The sequence below is a fragment of the Centroberyx gerrardi genome, unplaced genomic scaffold (genome assembly GCF_048128805.1).
Source record: "Centroberyx gerrardi isolate f3 unplaced genomic scaffold, fCenGer3.hap1.cur.20231027 Scaffold_70, whole genome shotgun sequence".
Classification (NCBI taxonomy): domain Eukaryota; kingdom Metazoa; phylum Chordata; class Actinopteri; order Beryciformes; family Berycidae; genus Centroberyx; species Centroberyx gerrardi.
This window is the reverse complement of record NW_027605205.1, coordinates 128,610-151,109: the sequence shown is the minus strand read 5'-3', so window position 1 is coordinate 151,109 and position 22,500 is coordinate 128,610. Positions and strand designations below refer to the sequence as shown.

The 22,500-nt window shown below is 44.7% G+C and overlaps 1 protein-coding gene across 1 annotated transcript in view; it reads left to right on the top strand.

Annotated features, from left to right (window-relative positions):
* LOC139915452 (kalirin) overlaps window positions 1-22,500 on the top strand; it is a 102,681-nt gene that overhangs the window by 3,826 nt on the left and 76,355 nt on the right. The window contains 9 exon segments of the mRNA XM_078282312.1: window positions 4,309-4,501; window positions 5,426-5,599; window positions 6,485-6,568; window positions 7,178-7,309; window positions 8,695-8,817; window positions 16,397-16,519; window positions 17,354-17,545; window positions 19,073-19,204; window positions 22,387-22,485. Of these exon segments, the coding sequence (XP_078138438.1) occupies window positions 4,349-4,501; window positions 5,426-5,599; window positions 6,485-6,568; window positions 7,178-7,309; window positions 8,695-8,817; window positions 16,397-16,519; window positions 17,354-17,545; window positions 19,073-19,204; window positions 22,387-22,485 (1,212 nt within the window). The 5' untranslated portion in view covers window positions 4,309-4,348.

The window sequence follows — 22,500 nt, the reverse complement described above, 5'->3', positions numbered from 1 at the left end:
TCCTCTGTCAAAGCAACAGATGGAGAGAGAGAGGAGCGCTTGATTTGCATCAGCATGACTGGTGGAGTTCAGACTGAAGAGAGTCAGTTACAGACCGGTCAGTACTGATCTGAAGACCAGTCCACAAGACCTCCTCCTCACTGGGAGACCTCCTCCTCACTGGGAGACCTCCTCCTCACTGGGAGACCTCCTCCTCACTGGGAGACCTCCTCCTCACTGGGAGGCCGGCGTCCCATCAGGCCTCTGGTTGACTCTGAGGGGCGAATTCACAAAGAATGGATTGCGGCCGCTAACAGCAGCATGAATTGCGTATCATTTGCGACCGCTATTTGCTCCGTCTCAAGGACCGATTCACAAAAGATATTGTGCTAATGATATGCCAGCGCAAACACGCCCATAACCTGTAACTGAGTGCAATTTGCCCCTGTTTTGCGTCTGATTGCAATTATCAATGTGGCAAAGTACAAATGTTGCCTTAGAGAAAAAATTTTTAGACCGCGAGCTGCAAGTCCTGAAGGACGAGGTGCAGAGGCATTCCTCAAAACTTCAGGCAAGAAATTTAACCAGGACTGCGAGAAACCATATTTGGGATTTAATATCCCAGTCTGTCAGTGCTGTTGGTGTTTCCAAACGCACCTTCAGACTGCAAAAGAAGATGGCATGATTTGAAGCGGAGAACAAAGGAGAATGTAGGGGAGTTTTATTCATTTATTTTTCATGACACAATTGCATCCTGTCACTGCATCCTTTGTTTGTCATTACATCTCACTGCATCCCAAAATAAACTAGAAGGGCACTCGGAGAGCGCAGACCTCCGCCAAGGCCAATCCAGTCTTCTATGATATACAAATGTGCAAGCAACCAATATACGGATCTGCTCCAAAATTTAATGGGTTCTTCCTTGGCCCATGCTACACCCTTCCACCAAGTTTCATGAAAATCGGGCCAGTAGTTTTTCCGTAATCCTGCTGACAGACAGACAAACACACAAACAAACACACCGAAACATAACCTCCTTGGTGGAGGTAATAGTTTGAGCGGGGCTGTCCATGGTGCTGAATCTTTGGCCAAAATAAAGCCCACTGTGCTGACTAGTGAGATAAGTGAAAATATTTTCAGAGTGAGAAATTGAGTTGTATTGATTGTTTGGTTGTACTGATTTATTTGCTTTTGTTTGTGAAGCAATCTGTGTTAAAGTTCTATAGTAATAATAATAATAATGTCAAAATATTATTTACAGACTGTATTTACAGAGAATTTTATTTTTTAGGTCACACAAAGGTGGAATTGTTGCAGAGACATTTGCAAGTTCAATTCAATTCTCAGTTAAATCAACAAGTGATAAAGTCTGGGCGTGACTCCCCTTATAAATGCGCTTCAGTTACCACCAACTCTCTGAAGACGCTAATAATTTCACTCTAACTGCGTGTGGCAATTAGCGCCGACCTTTGTGAATTGGACTGTTTTTGCAGTGAGGCTCATTTGCATAGAAAGGGGCCAATTTTGCACCAAATGTATGCATATTACCTAATTTAAATACGTGCAAATAGCACAGGAGCACCGAGACGCTATTTGCGTGGCAGCGCAGTTAGCGGGGCATTTCACCCTTTGCGAGTGCTTTGTGAATTACACGGTTTCTTTTTCTCTTATTTGCACAGGTTTAGCCGCGCAATCCTATTGTGAATTCGCCCCTCAGTGTGTGGAGGTTCCTTCATATCAGCAATTTAAAAAGCACATGGCTTTTATTTTGAAATATGTTGCAGGAAGCATCAACACATCTCAAAAATCCATTCAGTATTATTTACATGAACAACATTAGTTACCGAACTACACTACCCAGCAGGCTTTTAGCTAGCTGGAATGTTCCGGAAAACAAACTCCGGTAGCTAGCTAGCTAGCTGCAGCTTCACAGCTCCAGAGACAGAATGTGTTCAGATCCTCATGAGGCTGAACTCAGACTTTAGTGGATCCAGACTGACTCTGAACAGCTGAAAACCTGCTGAGACGGTCTGCTGCTGCTGGAGGATCAGCTGCTTCATGTTGGAGTTCTGCATCCAGACAAAGTCTGTTCTGGAAGTTTCTACAGCTAACATAACAGAAACAAATCATCTAAAGTCTTTATTTATTTATTTTATTTAACCTTTATTTATCCAGGTTAGCCTCATTGAGACTAAGAATCTCTTTTTCAAGAGGGACCTGGCCAAGAAAAGCAGCACAAAGTTACAGACGCCACAAGAAACATCTCATCACATTACAGCATTACACATGATCAACAAACATTCAATGTTTCATATGAAAGCAATTTAAACTATGAGGAAAAACAATTACAATTTCTTCTGCTGCGTAGAGAGAGAGGAGAAGCTCAGCTCTGTTGTTGCTTTGTTTAGTAGCAGAAGACAGAAGACTTTGTGGTCGATGGAACGTCACGTTAGCCACTTAGCTGCTAGCTAACCACTTAGCTGCTAGCTAACCACAGGAGGCTTCTGCACTTCTGCTTCACCTGCCTGTAGAAAAGCTAAGAGACCTGTACCAAGAAAAGAGGGTGATTGAAATTGTTTCCGTTCAGTATTATGCAGTAATATGCAGACAGAAGACACCGCTGTCTGTAGCGGTGTATTAAGATCTTATGGATAAACTGATCACTGGTGTTACTGGTGTCCAGTAAACTGAACACAGACGATGGCAGCCGCCATATTGGTCAGAAGTAAACATTACTGTGGTTACAGACATTATTTACAGCCGTTGAAGTGAGCAGATGAGTCTGTTAGCAAACTGTCAGAACTCAACTGGAAGCTAACGTTAGCGACGAGGCTAACGTAGCTTCATCACAGACTGTACTTCTCTCTCTAGCTCTTCTAGTCAACATTAGCATGTTAGCAATCCATAGCAGCAAGGAGACAGAGAAGCTGCTTTGGTTCTTGCTGTAAAACCTCTCAGCTCAGTGACTTGCTGTGAGTCTCTTTATACAGAAGCTAGTCCGACAGGTCACAGCAAGATGGCCGCCGCTCCGACCGTCCGGGAACGCTGATCTGAATGAGGATGACCGTTCTGTCTGTTCTAGTTCTGTGGCGTAGCCTTCCTGATTTAACCAGTCCACCAAGAACACAGTCTGATTTACCCAGAGTAATAATGGTGATTAATAACTGTGACCATAATCTTCAGTAGAATAATCAGCTGTTATCATTTAATCCCGAACCGTTCAGCTCTACTTCCTGCTGTTGGTTTAGCTGCTCTGTTGCCATGGCGATGTTTGGAGGTTGTGCTTCCCTGAGGCGAATTATAATGGATCTGCTGTCTGTGAATTCATATTAATAGAGGCTGTGTGTGTGTGTGTGTGTGTGTGTTTGTGTGAGAGAGGTAATTCCAGTTTATTTTTACCCTCCAGCCGCTGGCAGCTGGATCTGAACCAGCAGACTGAACCGGTTCTCCACTGGGTTCTGCAGGAGAGGAAATATCTGAATACATTTAATATTACAGGACATATCTGTACATGTCAGATAAGACTGAGGACTGAGGACGGTCCCACAGGACTCTGTCCTGTCCTGACTGGTACAGGGACTGTCACTCAAACTGTTCCTGCCCCATATGTGTGTGTTCATAGGGTTGATGGATCAATACCAATGATCAGTGATTACTTGGACTGCTGCTGAGATTTCTGGATTTCAAAACTTACTTTCTAACCCGTGATTTAATTTGGAACGAAAACACCTGTCTCTCTCTCTCTCTCTCTCTCTCTGTCTCTCTCTCTATCTGTGTCTCTCTCTCTCTCTCTCTCTGTCTCTCTCTCTCTCTCTATCTGTCTCTCTCTCTCTCTATCTCTATCTATCTCTGTCTCTCTGTCTCTCTCTCTCTATCTCTGTCTCTCTCTCTGTCTCTCTCTCTCTCTGTCTCTCTCTCTGTCTCTCTCTCTGTCTCTCTCTCTCTCTCTCTCTCTCTCTCCCCGCCTGTCTCTCGCTCTCCTAACCCGTCTCTCTCTCCCCGCCTGTCTCTCTCTCCTAACCCGTCTCTCTCTCCCCGCCTGTCTCTCTCTCCTAACCCGTCTCTCTCTCTCTCTCCCCGCCTGTCTCTCTCTCCTAACCCGTCTCTCTCTCTCTCTCCCCGCCTGTCTCTCTCTCCTAACCCGTCTCTCTCTCCCCGCCTGTCTCTCTCTCCTAACCCGTCTCTCTCTCCCCGCCTGTCTCTCTCTCCTAACCCGTCTCTCTCTCTCTCTCCCCGCCTGTCTCTCTCTCCTAACCCGTCTCTCTCTCTCTCTCCCCGCCTGTCTCTCTCTCCTAACCCGTCTCTCTCTCCCCGCCTGTCTCTCTGCAGTGAGGATGTGTGTAAGCGAGGTTTCACCGTCATCATCGACATGCGCGGCTCTAAGTGGGACCTGATCAAGCCTCTGCTGAAGACGCTGCAGGAGTTTTTCCCGGCGGAGATCTGCGTGGCGCTCATCATCAAACCAGACAACTTCTGGCAGAAACAGAAGACCAACTTCGGCAGCGCCAAGTTCACCTTCGAGGTTGGTCTGTCTTAAACTCTCATATTATGACAGTAGATGAATGTATATTGATGTTTTTCAGTATTTGTCAGGTATTTTTGAGTATTTTTTTGGTATTAAGCAGAATAGCAAAAGGTCTGAGTAAACTGGTGGATCCCTCCCAGCTGACGGAGGACTTTGCTCGATCTTAAACTATACCGTAAATCCTCTAATAGTGGCCTGTAGTCAGTTAAAAGCCGGGTCTCCGATAATGTCCGGCCCGTGGTCGACACGAACAAATAAAGGCCGGCCTCAAATACAGGCCGGGGGAAAAAACAAAGGAAACAAGACTAGGTCAAAACCAGTATATGGCTGGACCGTGTCCGTCTCCTCTCTCCGCCGCTGTCCTCTCCACCGCGCCCACGGCCCGCATTGATCCTCCCGATCCGAGCCCCGGACCCCCGCCGAAATCTCGGCCGGATCACCGGGAACACATCGGCGTCGGTTCAGTTAGCTTCAGTTAGCTTCAGTTAGCTTCAGTTAGCTTCAGTTAGCTTCAGTTAGCTTCAGCTTACATGCAAACAGCGGTGGATACCGGTAACCTCCTGGTGCCTGTGTGTAACTGTAGTTTGTAGTAACGTACAAGTGCCACAAGACGGCTCGGCCGGCGGAAGTCTCTGGAGCGTGCCGTCGTCGATTACCGTAATTATCGTAACGCATCGCGGTAACAAAAAAACGTCTACCTAACGAACCCCAACAGAAGCAGATCAGAAAACAAGGAGGCTTCGTACTAAAATATGAGCAAATATACTTATCAAACAGAGGGAATTAGAAATAAAGGCCTGTCTCTAATATAAGCCTGCTTCCAATAAAGGCCTGGTACCCTCTGCAGTCGAGGTAAATAAAGGCCCGGGCCACTATTAGAGGATTTACGGTATAACATGTTGTTATTTCCCTGTATTCCAGACCAGCATGGTCTCGGTGGAGGGCCTGTCCAAGCTGGTGGATCCCTCCCAGCTGACGGAGGACTTTGAAGGCTCTCTGGACTACAACCATGAGGAGTGGATGGAGCTCCGGGTCTCTCTGGAGGAGTTCATGAGCAGCGCTGCTCACCTGCTGTCCAGACTGGAGGACCTGCAGGTGTGTGTGTGTGTGTGTGTGTGTTATTTTATTCGGAGTGATGCTATAGAGGAACTATTTCTGCTGTCCTTTGCTTCGACTCCTGCATTGTGTTTTTGATTACCTGCCCTTGTTTAGCCTCATTTACAATTGCACAGTATATTTGGGTTTGGTTCCTTAAAGGTTCTTTGTGGAACCAGAAATTGTTCTTCTACGGCATCACTCCAAAGAACGATTTTCAGTTGCAGTTGGCACCTTTATTTTTCTGTGATGGAGGGAAAGATGGATGGTTAAAAGCAGACAATGAAAAACCTGTGAACCCCTGCTAAAAATACAAAATATAAATAAAGACAGAAAAAAAACAGAACAATTCCATGTTATTCATATTTAACATTTCAACATCAACTCTCTAGGGGTAGACAGAGGGAGAGGTGGATGGATGGATGGATAGTAGATGGAGAGACGGAGGGAGAGAGCGATGGATACATGGGTGTTGGATGAAGGGAAGGAGGGAAGGAAAGATTCGAGGAGGGAGGGAGGAGAGTAGAGGGAGGGAGGATGGATGGATGATGGATGGATGGATGGTAGGCAGAAGGAAGGATTTGGAGGAGAGTGGATGGAGGGATGAAGAGCTAAAACGACTGATAAATGGATGAATGTTTGGATAAAGAAAAGATCAGTATTGTTATTACGTTTTATTTTTTTTGCTCCTCTTCTATCTCTATCCCCCCCCCCCCCCCCCCCCCCAGCAGCAGAAGCATGTTCCCTCCTGCAGACCGTCACTGTGAATCACAGTTTTGTTTAAATAAAGTTTCAGTAAAACTGAAAGCTGTGTGTGTGTGTGTGTGTGTGTGTGTGTGTGTGTGTGTGTGTGTGTGTGTGTGTGTGTGTGTGTGTGTGTTGCAGGAGCTTCTGTCCAAGAAGGAGTTTCCGGTGGATGTGGACGGATCCCGCCGGCTGATCGACGAACACACACAGCTGAAGAAGAAGGTGAGAACAGAACCTCAGTTCATCATGTTGTGTTCCTGAGGTTCTCCACTGCTGTTGTATTAGAGGTTCCAAAGGTTTTTTACACGAGAACCCTTCTGTTTTTACACCCTGAACTCTGGAGAACCTCCTCAAGATCTGAACAGCGAGTTCTGCTGGTGTTTTGAAGAAAAAGTTAAAGGCAAATCTTTTAAATGTGACTTTTGTCCTCTCCTCCTCTCCTCTCCTCGTCTCCTCTCCTCTCCTCTCCTCTCCTCCTCTCCTCTCCTCTCCTCTTGTCTCCTCTCCTCTCCTCTCCTCCTCTCCTCTCCTCTTCCCTTGTCTCCTCTCCTCTCTTCTCCTCTCCTCTCCCCTTGTCTCCCCTTGTCTCCTCTCCTCTCCTCCTTTCCTCCTCTCCTCTCCCCTTGTCTCCTCTCCTCCTCTCCTCTCCTCTCCTCTCCCCTTGTCTCCTCAACCTCTCCTCTCCTCCCTCCTCTCCTCTCCTCCTCTCCTCTCCTCTCCTCCCTCCTCTCCTCCTCTCCCCTTGTCTCCTCTCCTCTCCTCTCCTCTCCTCCCTCCTCTCCTCCTCTCCCCTTGTCTCCTCTCCTCTCCTCTCCTCCTCTCCTCCTCCAGGTGTTGAAGGCTCCAGTAGAGGAGTTGGACAGAGAAGGTCAGCGGTTGCTCCAGTGTATCCGATCCAGCGATGGTTTTTCTGGGAGGAACTGTATCTCCGGCTCTGCAGACTTCCAGAGTCTGGTGCCAAAGGTAAACTTCACTCATTGGTGTGTTTTTCTTCTTGGTGGATAACCGGCCAATCGTAGACGAGGTGACGTCACCTCCAGATGTTTCCAGCAGCTACAGTGGAGTTTGATATGAGAAAATGTTTCAGGATGTAAAACATCAGCGGTAAACGTCAGGTTTTGGTGTCAGTCCCTCAGAATCAAAGAGCGAGGGCTTCTTTCTAGAGCCGCCATTTTGCACCAAGAGACGTTCAACAATCATACAGGGAGAAATCCATCGTAGAAGAGGAGAGAGACCAGTTTCTCCACCACAGGAGCAGGAGAGAGACCAGAATGCACTGCAGCAGAGAGACAGGCTGGGGTTATAAGGGGAGACTCTCACTTTCTTGACTCGAAAAAACTTGCTCTCTTGCCATTGGAATGCTATCGAAAAGCTGTCCAGCTTTATTAGTCCGTTACCCAGCGAATCCCCAAAGCTCGTTAGCATTGCTCGTTAATGAGAATCACTCGCCTCATGTTAGCCATGTTAGCTCGTTAGCTGCAGCACTCCTTGGGGAAGGCAGAGTGTTTCCACAAGCTGCTCAGATATTGAGGTGCTGCAACATCTATCTATCTATCTATCTATCTATCTATCTATTAGGGATGGGACGAAATATTGAAATTCTATATATCTCAATACAAAGATGTGTCAGTCCGTCTGTTGTGTCAGGAACATGAATGGTGATATCAGCTCCATGTTATTCTGCTGTCAGGAACATGAATGGTGATATCAGCTCCATGTTATTCTGCTGTCAGGAACATGAATGGTGATATCAGCTCCATGTTATTCTGCTGTCAGGAACATGAATGGTGATATCAGCTCCATGTTATTCTGCTGTCAGGAACATGAATGGTGATATCAGCTCCATGTTATTCTGCTGTCAGGAACATGAATGGTGATATCAGCTCCATGTTATTCTGCTGTCAGGAACATGAATGGTGATATCAGCTCCATGTTATTCTGCTGTCAGGAACATGAATGGTGATATCAGCTCCATGTTATTCTGCTGTCAGGAACATGAATGGTGATATCAGCTCCATGTTATTCTGCTGTAGTAATCACTAATGAGACTCTTGACCATCACAGTTTCACAAGCTCTCCATCCAAATTATATTATTGTCACTTTGTAATGACATTTTTAAATTGTTGTTTACATTCTAGCAGCCAATGGCATCGCTAGAAAGATTTGAGTCTCAGAAATAAACAGAATTCTGCACAGTCAGACTTTGTTGTGACTGAAGTTTTATTGATCACATGGTATCCTGGTTGGATTGATCCTGAACCTCAGATCACGTATCCAATCGTATCAGGAGATAAAGAGATCGTCCATCCCTACTGTCTGTCCTGTCTAACAGATGTTTTCTCCTCAGGTGGCCAGTCTGCTGGATAAGCTCCACTCCACCAGGCAGCACCTGCACCAGATGTGGCACGTCAGGAAGCTGAAGCTGGACCAGTGTTTCCAGCTCCGCCTCTTCGAGCAGGACGCTGAGAAGGTCAGTGATGAAGCTGAGAAGGTCAGTGATGAATGAGAAGGTCAGTGATGAATGAGAAGGTCAGTGATGAAGCTGAGAAGGTCAGTGATGAATGAGAAGGTCAGTGATGAATGGGAAGGTCAGTGATGAATGAGAAGGTCAGTGATGAAGCTGAGAAGGTCAGTAATGAATGAGAAGGTCAGTGATGAAGCTGAACAGGTCAGTGATGAAGCTGAGAAGGTCAGTGATGAAGCTGAGAAGGTCAGTGATGAATGAGAAGGTCAGTGATGAATGAGAAGGTCAGTGATGAAGCTGAGAAGGTCAGTGATGAATGAGAAGGTCAGTGATGAAGCTGAGAAGGTCAGTGATGAATGAGAAGGTCAGTGATGAAGCTGAACAGGTCAGTGATGAAGCTGAACAGGTCAGTGATGAATGAGAAGGCCAGTGATGAAGCTGAACAGGTCAGTGATGAATGGGAAGGTCAGTGATGAAGCTGAACAGGTCAGTGATGAAGCTGAGAAGGTCAGTGAAGGTCAGTGATGAATGAGAAGGTCAGTGATGAAGCTGAACAGGTCAGTGATGAAGCTGAACAGGTCAGTGATGAATGAGAAGGTCAGTGATGAATGAGAAGGTCAGTGATGAAGCTGAGAAGGTCAGTGATGAATGGGAAGGTCAGTGATGAAGCTGAACAGGTCAGTGATGAATGAGAAGGTCAGTGATGAAGCTGAACAGGTCAGTGATGAAGCTGAGAAGGTCAGTGATGAATGGGAAGGTCAGTGATGAAGCTGAACAGGTCAGTGATGAATGGGAAGGTCAGTGATGAAGCTGAACAGGTCAGTGATGAAGCTGAACAGGTCAGTGATGAAGCTGAGAAGGTCAGTGATGAATGGGAAGGTCAGTGATGAAGCTGAACAGGTCAGTGATGAAGCTGAGAAGGTCAGTGAAGGTCAGTGATGAATGGGAAGGTCAGTGATGAAGCTGAACAGGTCAGTGAAGGTCAGTGATGAAGCTTCTCTCCAGGTTCTGGATGAGCAGCAGGTGGAACCGTCCGGTCCGGTTCCTGCTGCTGGAACATAAAGCTTTACTGGAGGAACCTGATCTGAAACATGGAGGCTGAGGATCCGTTCAGACTCAGTTCAGGACGTCTGAGTGTGTCGGACACCTGCTGTTCAGACTCAGGGTCGGGGAAAGTTAGTTTTGAAACTTCAGATTTATACAGCAGACAATCTCAACAATGTGACTGGTCAAAGCTGCAAGTATTTCCTCTTTATCTTTTCATCCCTCCATCCGTCCATCTTCACCTCCATCCGTCAGGAATGGAACTCGTATCTTCCTCGTTTCCTCCTTCTTTCTCCTTCCGAGATGTGTTTTAGTTAGTTTCTGTCTCAGAGTCAGACAGTGGATCAGCGTTCCTCTTCAGAGCCGCTCAGCTAGCAGCGGCTCCACAGCAGGTCCAGCCGCAGAGTTCAGAGTGTTTGGATTCCAGTCTTCATTAACATGCCAGACACTTTACCACAGGTTGTGCAACTATTTAAAGAGCTTCCTTCCAACATGCTATATATGGAAACATCGTGTTCCCTGATGTTACAGGTCAGTGTTTAGAAAACTCAGATGATTACATCCTCTGAAATGAGACAGTTTTGGGCATTTTAGGAGAATTATTATTGGCTTCAACCCAAGTGACAACAAAGAAAAGAAAAAAAATGGACTAAAAAAGTGAAAAATTAGCAAGAGGTTCGAGTAGTTTTCCTCAGGATGAACAACATCATCCCTTCCCCACCAGCAGCAGATATATTTTAATTACAATAAACACTGTTTTGGCAAAAATCAAATAGATTAAGTAGAAAACAGGACCGCTGTTTATCATAGAAAAGTCTCAGCCTTTAAAAAAGGTAGCAGATAGAAAACAACTTCAGGATTATTCACTAGTGAGTTTTATTTTCATGCCAGCAGTCACTTTATAATAATAATAATAGTAATAATAATAATAATAATAATAATAATAACTTTATTTATATAGCACCTTTAAAAACAGAGTTTACAAAGTGCTTTGACAGACAAAATAAAAGCAGAATACTCAAATTATGAATTTAAAAGGCAATAAAACAATAATAAACAGGGATTAAATTCATAGGAGGACAGAGGTGGAAGACAGCAAACATTCAAGTAAATAGTGGTATAAGCGTAGGATGAAAACCAAAATAAACAGTAGAATAGAATAGAATAAAAGTAAGATAAAATCAAGATAGAGTTAAGATAAAAGATGTAAAAAGACAATAGAAAGACGATAAAAAGATGATAAAAAGCTGATAAAGAGACAATAAAAAGCCGATAAAAAGATAAAAAGACGATAAAAAGATGACATCACATAAAAGCAAGTCTATAAAAATGGGTTTTAAGAAGTGATTTAAAAGAAGTCACTGGTTCTGCTAGCCTTCTCTCCTCAGGCAGGTCGTTCAGAGCCGAGGGGTCCTGATGGAAAAAGCGCGGTCACCTTTAGTTTTAAGTCTAGACTTTGGACCAGAAGGGCCCGCCTGAGGATCTGAGGCTGCACACCGGCTCATACGGGGTCAACATGTCTGTGATGTAGCTTGGAGCCAGACCCAAACGTGCTTTAAAAGTGATCAGTAAAATCTTAAAATCAATTCTAAACCAAACAGGGAGCCGGTGGAGAGCAGCCAGGATCGGGGTGATGTGATGTCGTCTGTCTGAACAGGAAGAAGCCGAGCTGCTGCGTTCTGAACTAGCTGGAGGCGAGAGAGTGACTTCTGGTTGATGCCAGAAAGGAGTCGAGTCGAGAGAAGATTAGGGCGTGGATTACTGTTTCCAGGTCGCTGTGTGATAGTATTGGTGTGATTCTGGAGATGGTTCTCAGTTGAAGGAAGCAGGACTGGACAATTTTTTTTATCTGTGGTTCAAAGTTTAGGTCAGAGTCAAATAGTACTCCCAAGTTTCTGGCAGCGGGCTTCACATTAGCAGACAGAGGACCAAGGCCACTCTCAATATGACCGATAGAATTTGGGGGACTGAACAATATGATTTCTGATTTTGAGTTATTGAGCTGAAGAAAATTCTGTGCCATCCAACAGTTGATATCATTGAGGCAATCTACAACAGCAGCTAGGCTGTTTGGGTCAGCAGGTCTCAGGGGAAGGTATATCTGTGTGTCTCTGCATAATGAAAAGAGACATTGTGTCTTTGGATAATTTGGCCAAGTGGCAGCATGTAGATTGAGAATAAAATTGGACCTAAAATAGAACCTTGCGGGACACCACAGGTAATGTGAGTTGTAGAAGATGAGTAGTTACCTATGGTGACCGCGAAGGTTCTTTCTAAAAGGTAGGAGTAAAACCAACCAAGTGCAGTGTCCTTGATGCCAACCCAGGTGTTCAGGCGGTCAATTAAAATGGTGTGATCTACTGTGTCAAAGGCTGCACTTAGGTCTAAAAAAATTAAAATTGCACTTTCCCCCCCGTCAGCTGCTAAAAGGAGGTCATTGGTTACCTTGAGGAGGGCAGTTTCTGTACTCTGTAAAGCTCTAAAACCAGACTGACATTTCTCAAAGATGTTATTATGACACATAAAAGCTAAAAGCTGGGTTGATACCACTTTCTCTAAAACCTTTGATAAAAATGGAAGTTTAGAAATGGGCCTAAAATTGTTAAGAACAGAGGGATCAAGGTTAGGTTTCTTTAAAAGAGTTTGGACCACAGCATGTTTAAAAACAGAAGGGAAAACGCCTTTCTCCAACGAGCTTTTAATAATTGATAAAATACTGGGCCCAACTGGGTCAATAACCTCTTTAAGGAATTTGTTTGGGATAATATCAAGGCTGCACGTGGTTGATTTCATGTGGGATATAGTTTCAAATAAAAATGACAGTGACACAGGTTCAAAATTGCTAAAATAACTAGTGATGTCCCTATTGGCATGTATAACTCAGTCAGGGGAGTAATTTGCTGTCTTATATCTCAACTTTATTAAAATGGTTTGCTGCAGTCAGGTTAGAGAAGAAGGTTGCTCTTGCTTCTTTAACTGCCTTTTGATAATTGTGCACTGCGTCTTTCCGGATCTCATAAAATACATGTAAACCACTCTTCTTCTCCTCCTCCTTTATAAGAGTGGGTGAGCTGTAGTTTTCCTTCGCTGTAGATTTCAGACTCTTCATTTTGCCTCTGAGCTGCGGCTCAGAAACTCCAGACCCAAACAGCCTCGTTCACACTTAATCCATCACCGAGCTTCAATCCATGATGTTTATCTGCTGTTTTCTGCTGTGAGGCTGAGACACGTACTGTACAGAGTCAGACCAGGATGAACCGAGCCTGAACTCTGACAGGAATCCAGTTTCAGGTTCAGGTTCCTCCTCCAGTAAAGGATTCTGGTTCAACAGCAGGAACTGGACTGGACATTTCCACCTGTTGGTCACATGAGAAGGTTAGCTAACGCTTCAGTTTAGCAGCTAAACAGTTAGCTTCATGTTAGCTTCATGTTAGCTTCAGGTTAGCTTCAGGTTCTGCTGGTTCATGGTTCAGTAAATGAAAACTTGTTGTCATGAGTTGGGAGTTTATTTCCCGACAGTAAACAGAGTTCCTCCCTAACATCACCACAATGACACAGACAGAGTGTTTAAATGAGCTGACGTGGAAACACCGGTTACCACGGCAACGGTCTCGGAGGAGGGGCCGTGGAGCCAAGATGGCCGAAGCGGGTGTGTCTGCGTTGGGCCTGACACCGGCTCTCTCTGCGTGTCGGTCTGTTTGGTAAACTCATTTCTGAAGCAGAAACTTTGTATAAACTGTTTCTGTCAAGCCAGACAGAGAAGGACAGGATAAGACAGGAAGTAAGGTTTACCTTCAAAATAAAATCATACTTTTTATATTTCTGATGCTAATGGTGAATGTAGTATTTCTGCACCGGAGTTAGAAAGATAAACAAATGATGGTTTCATTCATGATTATGGAGGTAAACGTGACAGGATACAGTGATGTGAGTCTCAGTCCTCCTGCTGGCTGGACCGGGTCTGGATCAGTGTTTGTCAGTGTTGATGTGAGTGTTGGTGTGAGTGTTGGTGTGAGTGTTGGTGTGTGTGGTCTGTGTCCAGGCAGGCAGACAGACGGACGCTGACACACCGCTGCTCATACTGAAACTCTAAATATTTACTGAACAACACACATCTGAAGGCAGAGAGTCTGCTGATGCTGCTGCTGACCGACTGAAACTCACAGGAAGGTTTTCAGCTGGTCTGGTTTCTGCCTCTGAAGGAGGTCTGCAGCCAGAGGGTCTGCAGGTTTCAGGTCCGGACACCCTGACCCGCGGGGTGTTACGGGTGAACCTGTGTGGAGAAGAGTCAGAGAGTTTAAACCGGTTCCTGGTTCGGTTTCTGACCCGTCTCTCCACCCGAAGCCAGATCTGACCCGCCGTTTGTTTCCGTGGAAAGTAAAGCCGGAGTGAATGCCTGTGCACGTGCCGTGGTAACCACGGTAACCGTGGTAACCATGGCAACCGTCCGCGCCATAACAAGCCTCCATCACCTGCGTGCGAAGCCCCTTTCAGACAGAGAAGCGGCATAAAGGCATTATGGGAAATGCGTCATTGCTTCTTCTAAACCCGTTCGCGCCGCTTTCACCCAGCTGTCAGTCTGTCAGCTGGTTTCCATAGCAACGCTGCTAAAGATGGCACCAATTATAGAGGAAGTTTTTGTTATATTTTTTTGAATTTTTTACCATTTGGAGGCGCAGGAAGGTTTACTGACAGCTGCTGACAGACCGCTCCGAAACAGCCGAGCCTCACAACCCGTCACCAAATGATTTTCCCTCATCAGCTTGTTAATTAATTATCAGAGGAGGCTGAAAGGCTTAAAACTATTTCACAAAAAAAGCTAAAATTTGAGAAAAATCTGAAAAAATAGACTTTCAAGAGAGACCTGAGAACAGCAGCAGAACAGACAAAAATAACAGACGCACAATCCAGTCACACAGAACAGAAACCATCAGAAACAATCACAAACATCATTAAATGAGTCAACAAGTAAGAATTTAAAATCATCTAACGGGAGAAGATGTAGTTTCAAAGTGCTTTGTAATTCGTTCCATTAATAAGATGCAGAGTACAGACGCTGACAACTGACAGACAGCAACAGACTGGAGGGTTCAGACAGTTTATACAGTTTATTCTATAGAAAACTGCTGCTGTTTATTTATCAAGCCGATCTCCTCAGAGATCAGCTTCACTACTAGTAGAGTTTATTTGAGAGGCATGCTGGGAGTTTTTACATCTAAACCCACTGGAAAACACACAGTCTGTCACAAATCTGCTGGGGAGAGAGCGTCCCGTAACTAAAGGTCACGGGTTCGATTCCCCACAGCAGCTGATGAATCGCTCCTGCTGAAAATACCTAAAATACCTAAAATGTAAAATGTAAAATGTCTGCCTGATCTGTCATGAAAATACAGAGGATGAAAAGTTCGGCCATAAGAACATCAATTGTCTCATTTCAGGTTCAGTTTAGTGAACTTCAGGCCGAGTTTGAGTCGGTTCGCTTCGGTCTGAGTCATGAGGGAGAGTCGTGAAGTTTTCTCTCTGCAATGTTGAGTTCGGATACGTTTCACGCTGGTGAAAATGTCAAGTGAGGAAGATTGTGAAGATTGGTTTCACGCAAAATGTCCGAAACACACAGGAGAGGAGAGCCAGCAGCTGAAGAGTAGAGGAACATCTAACCCCAGAAAGTGGAATTTATTGAAGTTAAACAGTTTTACAGACAGACAGACAGACAGACAGACAGACAGACAGACAGACAGGCAGACAGACAGACAGACAGACAGACAGACAGACAGACAGACAGACAGGCAGGCAGGCAGACAGGCAGACAGACAGACAGACAGACAGACAGACAGACAGACAGACAGACAGACAGACAGACAGACAGACAGACAGACAGACAGACCAGTGACTCCAGTCTGAGTCCCAGCTCTCCCAGTTAAGCCTCCAGTCAGCAGACGGTTCAGATCTGAAACTCTCGCTGAGAGAAAATGAAATTCCAGAAAGAACGGCGGTAAAGCCAGGTAGAGACGAAACTATGAGGACGGATTCAGAGGTAAGACTAGACAAACAGAGAGAGAGAGAGAGAGAGAGAGAGAGAGAGAGAGAGAGAGAGAGAACAAGGGAAACAGACAGACAGGCAGCTATATGACGAAAGACTATGTAAGACTAGAAAAACAGAGAGAGAATGAGAAAAAGAAAGAAAACAAGAGAGAGAGAGACGTGTGGAAAGGAAGAAAGAAAAGAGAGGGACAGTGAGAGAGTCAGAGATTTAAATGATGTATTTATGATTTAATGCTGTTTTGAACTGTATAATTACATTAATCCCTATCGCTCTGGCAGTGTTGTTTCTTAACTTTCATGCCAATAAAGCTCATTGAATTGAATTGAGAGAGAAAGATGGAGACAAAAAGGATATTTCTACATAGAGAGATATAGAGATTTTTCTTTCACATGTTGGAGATTTAGCACAAGATTTCCCGAGCGACAGCAGCGATATAGGAAACGTGTGTGTTCGGTTGTTTGTTATATTATTATTATTAATAACGCTGTCTGTGTGCAGATGTTCGACTGGATCAGCCACAACAAGGAAGTGTTCCTGCAGAGCCACACGGAGATCGGAGTCGGGTACCAGCACGCCGTGGAGCTGCAGACCCAGCACAACCACTTCGCCATGAACTCCATGGTACCACACAGCTTATTACTTCATATTTAACATTACATAACTACATCTTAATGTGTAGAGATAGGTTATTAACACGCTGAACATGAACTCTGGTCACTCTGGTTTCATTCTCTTAAAGCATTCTGATCTAAAGGCTTCTGCTTAAATGCTTGAAATGAGTTTCTTAGTCAAATATAAATAGTGAAGTTGATCCTGTGTATGAATTTCTTTCCAAAGCCTTTGCCTTTCCATCAAGGCAAAGAATCTAAAATATAAGATAGTTTTGATTTGTTTAACACTTTTTTGCTCGCTGCATAATTCCATTTGTGTTATTTCATAGTTTTGATGTTTTTACTGTTATTCTAAAATGTGGAAAATAGTAAAAATAAAGAAAAATGTGGTGTTTAAAAACTTTTGACTGGGAGTATACATATTTAATATTACATAACTATATTTTAATGTATAACATGGTAGGAAACACCTTTATATCTACATATTTAATATTACATAACTATAGGAACAGGTTACCAACACACTCAACATGAACTCTATGGTAGGAAACACCTTTATAACAATATATAATATTTAATATTTAATAAAAATACATTGGTATACTATTTATCTGTTTCCCAAAATGCCTTTGTGGACATCAACAGATTCAGCCAGTTATTTATCGGAACCCTGTTTTTTTTGGTGTTGTTGTCATAGTAATGTTGTTTATTTATCATGTTTCTTTTCCCTGAATGCATCTGTGAACATTAACAAGATCAGCCAATCAGCTATCAGAAACCTGTTGTTTAGTTATTGTTGTTGTTGTCGTCAGTAATATTGTTTATTGTCCTGTTTTTTTCCCAGAATGCCTATGTGAACATCAACAGGATCATGTCGGTGGCCAGCCGGCTGTCGGAGGCGGGGCACTACGCCGCCGCCCAGATCAAACAGATCTCCGCTCAGCTGGATCAGGACTGGAAGAGCTTCGCCGCCGCGCTGGACGAGCGCTCCACCATCCTCGCCATGTCGTCCGTCTTCCACCAGAAGGCCGAGCAGGTAACTGACCCTGAACCCAGATCCAGCTGAACACGCCCTGAACACGCCCAGATCCAGCTGAACACGCCCAGATCCAGCTGAACACGCCCAGCTGAACACCAGTTAGCATCGTGTTGAGTCTTCACATGCTGTTTGTCTTAAAACAAGTGAAGGAATCTGTCAGTGCGGTGAGATAATCTCAGTTTAAAGAAGTTTCCGGACACTAGTGGATCTGCTCTCCCTGCGTGTCTCAGCATGCTGACTCTTGTTTCTAGAGAATTCCTTAAACAAGGAAGTGAAACTGTGTTGGCGTCATCTCACCAACTGGCAGCATGTGTCACTTGTTTTAAGAAAAAGAAGATTTTAAAACTCTATAGAAGATCAAATGACTCATTTAGATGTCCAGTTTTTCAGAGTAGAAGTCTCTCAGTGGAGCTCAAACCTCAAAACTGATCAACTTCCCTGATGTTGAATCATTAAGATCAATCACTTTCCATTATTACAGTCGAGTCATTTAGCCGATGCTCCAATAAACCAGAAGCCTCTCAGAACCGTTCTCCCCCTTCAAAGCCTCCAGAACGCTTTCTGTTTGTAAAAAATAATTTATTTTTAATATACAAACCTGTTCTGTCTTGGTGTGAAAGAATCAGACGTTTTGCTGGAGCTTCAGCTGCTCTGCTGCTCTGTTATTATGGGCTGTTTGACGGTTGGCATGGCAACAGGTTGATACCTGCTGGGCGCTCGACATTAGGTACAAGTGTACCTCTGAGAGAGAGAGAGAGAGAGAGAGAGAGAGAGAAGAGGGAGAGAGAGAGAGAGTGAGAGAGAGAGAGGGAGAGAGAGAGAGAGAGAGAGAGAGAGAGAGAGAGAGAGAGAGAGAGAGAGAGAGAGAGAGAGAGGGAGAGAGAGAGAGAGTGAGAGAGAGAGAGAGGGAGAGAGAGAGAGAGAGGGAGAGAGAGAGAGGGAGAGAGAGAGAGAGAGAGTGAGAGAGAGAGAGAGGGAGAGAGAGAGAGAGAGAGAGTGAGAGAGAGAGAGAGAGAGGGAGAGAGAGAGAGAGAGAGAGAGAGAGAGAGTGAGAGAGAGAGAGAGGGAGAGAAAGATGTAAGTAGAGGAAAGAAGGTAAGGTTCCTCTACCTGGACGATTCTCAAAAATATAAAACTGTGACTTCAACACAGAAGAGACTTCAGACTGAACAGTGGTCAGATTAGCAGCAGTCTGAGGAACAACACAACAACTGCTTGAATTTAGCAGGAAGTTAGCTAGCTAGCTTACTAGTTAGTTAGCTACTAGCTAAGGCTAGACTAGACTGTGGTAGCTGGAGATAATGAACCAAATATATTAAAATGTGTCCTCTGGATTCTTCAGATCCATCTGTTTCTAATCTGTTGTCAGTGTGAATCTGTGATAAATGTTTATATGATGCATCTTAGCTTCACAGCCTGAGTGTTCAGTTTATCCAGTTCATTTATCCTCTTCTGTCTTATTAGATGAGTCTTCATGGTCTGTCATGTTTAATTCCTCAGTCTGACTCTTCCCTTGTTCCTCAGTTCCTCTCTGGAGTGGAGGCCTGGTGTAAAGTCTGCAGTGAAGGAGGTTTACCGTCTGAGATGCAGGACCTGGAGCTGGCCATCCACCGCCACCAGAGCCTGTACGAGCAGGTCACCCAGGCTTACACTGAGGTACACCAGATACACCAGATACACCAGATACACCAGATACACCAGATACCTCACCAGATAATCCAGATACACCAGATACACCAGATACCTCACCAGATAATCCAGATACACCAGATACACCAGATACCTCACCAGATACACCAGATACACCAGATACACCAGATACACCAGATACACCAGATACACCAGATACCTCACCAGATAATCCAGATACACCAGATACACCAGATACCTCACCAGATAATCCAGATACACCAGATACACCAGATACCTCACCAGATACACCAGATACACCAGATACACCAGATACCTCACCAGATACACCAGATACACCAGATAAACCAGATACACCAGTACCTCAGCTAAACTGGTTCCACAGCAGCAGTCTGCTCAGCAGCTCACACTGAGGTGAACTGAGCAGCGTTCACATGGGACAGTAAATCCATCACAGTCAGTTTGACCTTCTGAGCTCTCAGCTCCGTCTCACCACCCAGCAGCTTGTGTTGCATCCTGGGAGAAGATGGAGGAGCGCCTCCTACATACTTCAAAGTCTTGTTTGGGCTAGCAAGCTAGCGCCAGCTAACTAGAGCTAAGGTGGCCTAGCTAGCTACTGAGCTATCAATAGTAGCTCTAGCTTGCTCTAAAAGTAATCCGGGCCTCAAACCCTTTGAGTCTGGACAAATTTCATTGGCTGATGAAGTCCGTTAGCGGATGTTTACCTGAAGCTTCGTCAGCTTGTTTGGCGGACTGCGCTGCGTCAGTCGTCAGCCGTCACATAAAGATCTCACTGAACTACATGGGTTACCGTCCGGTTTTAAGTCTCCCCAGACTCCCATGGGTGCTGTCAGCGGCGGTCTGAGGCTGGATGTGATTGGTTGTGATGACAGGGTGGCGCTGGCCGGCCTCGTATCGGCCGTCTGGACGCTCGCTGCCGACCGCAGCTCCGGAAAAACTCCTCGCTCCGCTAAATTTACCCTCAGAAGCTCCTCTGGTCCGCTGCTGCTGTTATCTTTAGAAAGCTGCTGTGTCGTTAGCTCCATCTGTGCTTATCTTAAAGAGAGTCCTAAATATACACACACACACACACACACACACACACACACACACACACAGAAACACTGAGACTGAGGCGGTTTGGCTTGGCAAGGTCCACCACATTGTTACCAAGAGAGGAAGTGCTGCAAAAAATGAAGATCTGAGCGAGTTTTTATCTGCTGGACCGTCAGGCTGGTTTCCATGGAGATATCTGAGGTCAGATCAGATGGTTTCAGGGTTCAGGAGGTTCTGACCTGGTTCAAGATAAAACCACAAAATTAAAAATGAAACCTGAAACTTCTTTGATGGCAACTTTTCTTGTTTGGCGTAAATGACTAAAGATGAAACGAGAAGTTTTCTTTGACTTGAATTTGACTTGAGATATCTGTGATGACTGAAAGAGAGGAAGAGGAGCTGCTGCTGGGCGTCAGATGCTCTCTGCTGCTTTCAGTGAAACAGACGGAGTTTCAAGGCTCTTCAGTTAAAAAATTAAAGACAAAAAAGTTCAAATGAACATCAGAAACAAACTCCTTCATTCAGTTCAGTGTCTCTGGATCAAGGCCCTAGCTTGTGTTGGAGTTTGATTTTTAATGTGTTCTTTTCAACTAGCCTGCAATAAAGGCTTTTTCATTTTTTTATTTAAAGAGAGTCTTGAAACTCCTTCTTCCTTAACTGAAAACAACAAACCCCAGAAAAACAAAACAGTGATTTTCTTTCTTTGCTCCTGAGTTTTCTTCAAGCAAAACATAAAAAACCCTTAATATCATGTCGAGTCCAAAAGGAAATATTAAAAAGGAACAGGAAGACGTTGTGGTCTTCATCAGGGAGCAGCACCAGCATGAAGGAACTCCTTTTCTTTTCATTTGAAATAATCTTCATACTTGCAGGATGAAAACAATCTTCTTTTCTTGTAGAAAGAGAAAGGAAATCCCTGCTGTGTGTGTGTGTGTGTGTGTGTGTGTGTGTGTGTGTGTGTGTGTGTGTGTGTGTGTGTGTGTGTGTGTGTGTATCTGTATTGTTTGGGGTTTTTGCTGTTAATGAAAACACAAGTTTCAACACTCTCTTTACAGAAAAGTCTTTATTGCATGGCTGGTTCATAAGAACATATTAAAAATATATTAAAGACCGACTGCAGCCTTCATCAGGGAATAACCAAACTGCATGAAGAAGTATTTTTTAATATCTTTTTAATGTATTTTTAATATGTTTATTCTAATATATATGTAATAATAATAATACATATTTTAATATTTAATGTGTTTTTAATGTGTTTGAACTAGCCATGCAATAACAGCTTCTTAAATGTTTTAGCTTGAAGAAGTCTTGATACTTGTTTGGTTTTAAATAACTGATAAAAACACTGAACTGAACTGATCATTTCTTACAGAAAGAGAAAGGATATCACTATCTGTGTGTGTGTGTGTGTGTGTGTGTGTGTGTGTGTGTGTGTGTGTGTGTGTGATGGAGCGGTTTCAGTGGTGTGTTTCCCTGTGTAATTTAGCAATTAGCAGTCAGAAGTGAAATGCGGGTTTAGAAAGTATATATTTGGTTTAGAGAGAAGAGGAGAGGAAAGGAGGAGGAGAGAGGAGAGGAGGAGAGGAGAGGAGGAGAGAAGGAGAGAGGAGAGGAGAGGAGGAGAGGAGAGGGGGAGAGGAGAGGAGGAGAGAAGGAGGAGAGAGGAGAGGAGAGGAGGAGAGGAGAGGGGGAGAGGAGAGGAGGAGAGAAGGAGGAGAGAGGAGAGGAGGAGGAGGAGAGGAGGAGGAGAGAGGAGAGGAGGAGAGGAGAGGAGGAGGAGAGAGGAGAGGAGGAGAGGAGGAGAGGAGAGGAGGAGAGAAGGAGGAGAGAGGAGAGGAGAGGAGGAGAGGAGGAGGAGAGAGGAGAGGAGGAAAGGAGAGGAGATGAAAACCTGTCTGTCTTTCTCTCTCTCTGTCTGTCTGTCTGTCTGTCTGTCTGTCTGTCTGTCTCTCTGTCTGTCTCTCTCTCTGTCTGTCTGTCTGTCTGTCTGTCTGTCTGTCTGTCTGTCTGTCTGTCTCTCTCTCTGTCTGTCTGTCTGTCTGTCTGTCAGTCTGACCTGTCTGTCTCTCTGTCAGTCAGTCTGTCTGTCTGACCTGTCTCACCCCCTGTCTCCTGCCTGTCTGTCTCTCCAGGTCAGTCAGGATGGTAAAGCCTTATTGGACGTCCTCCAGAGGCCGCTGAGTCCCGGCAACTCTGATTCGCTGACGGCCACCGCCAATTACTCCAAAGCGGTCAGTCCTGTTGTG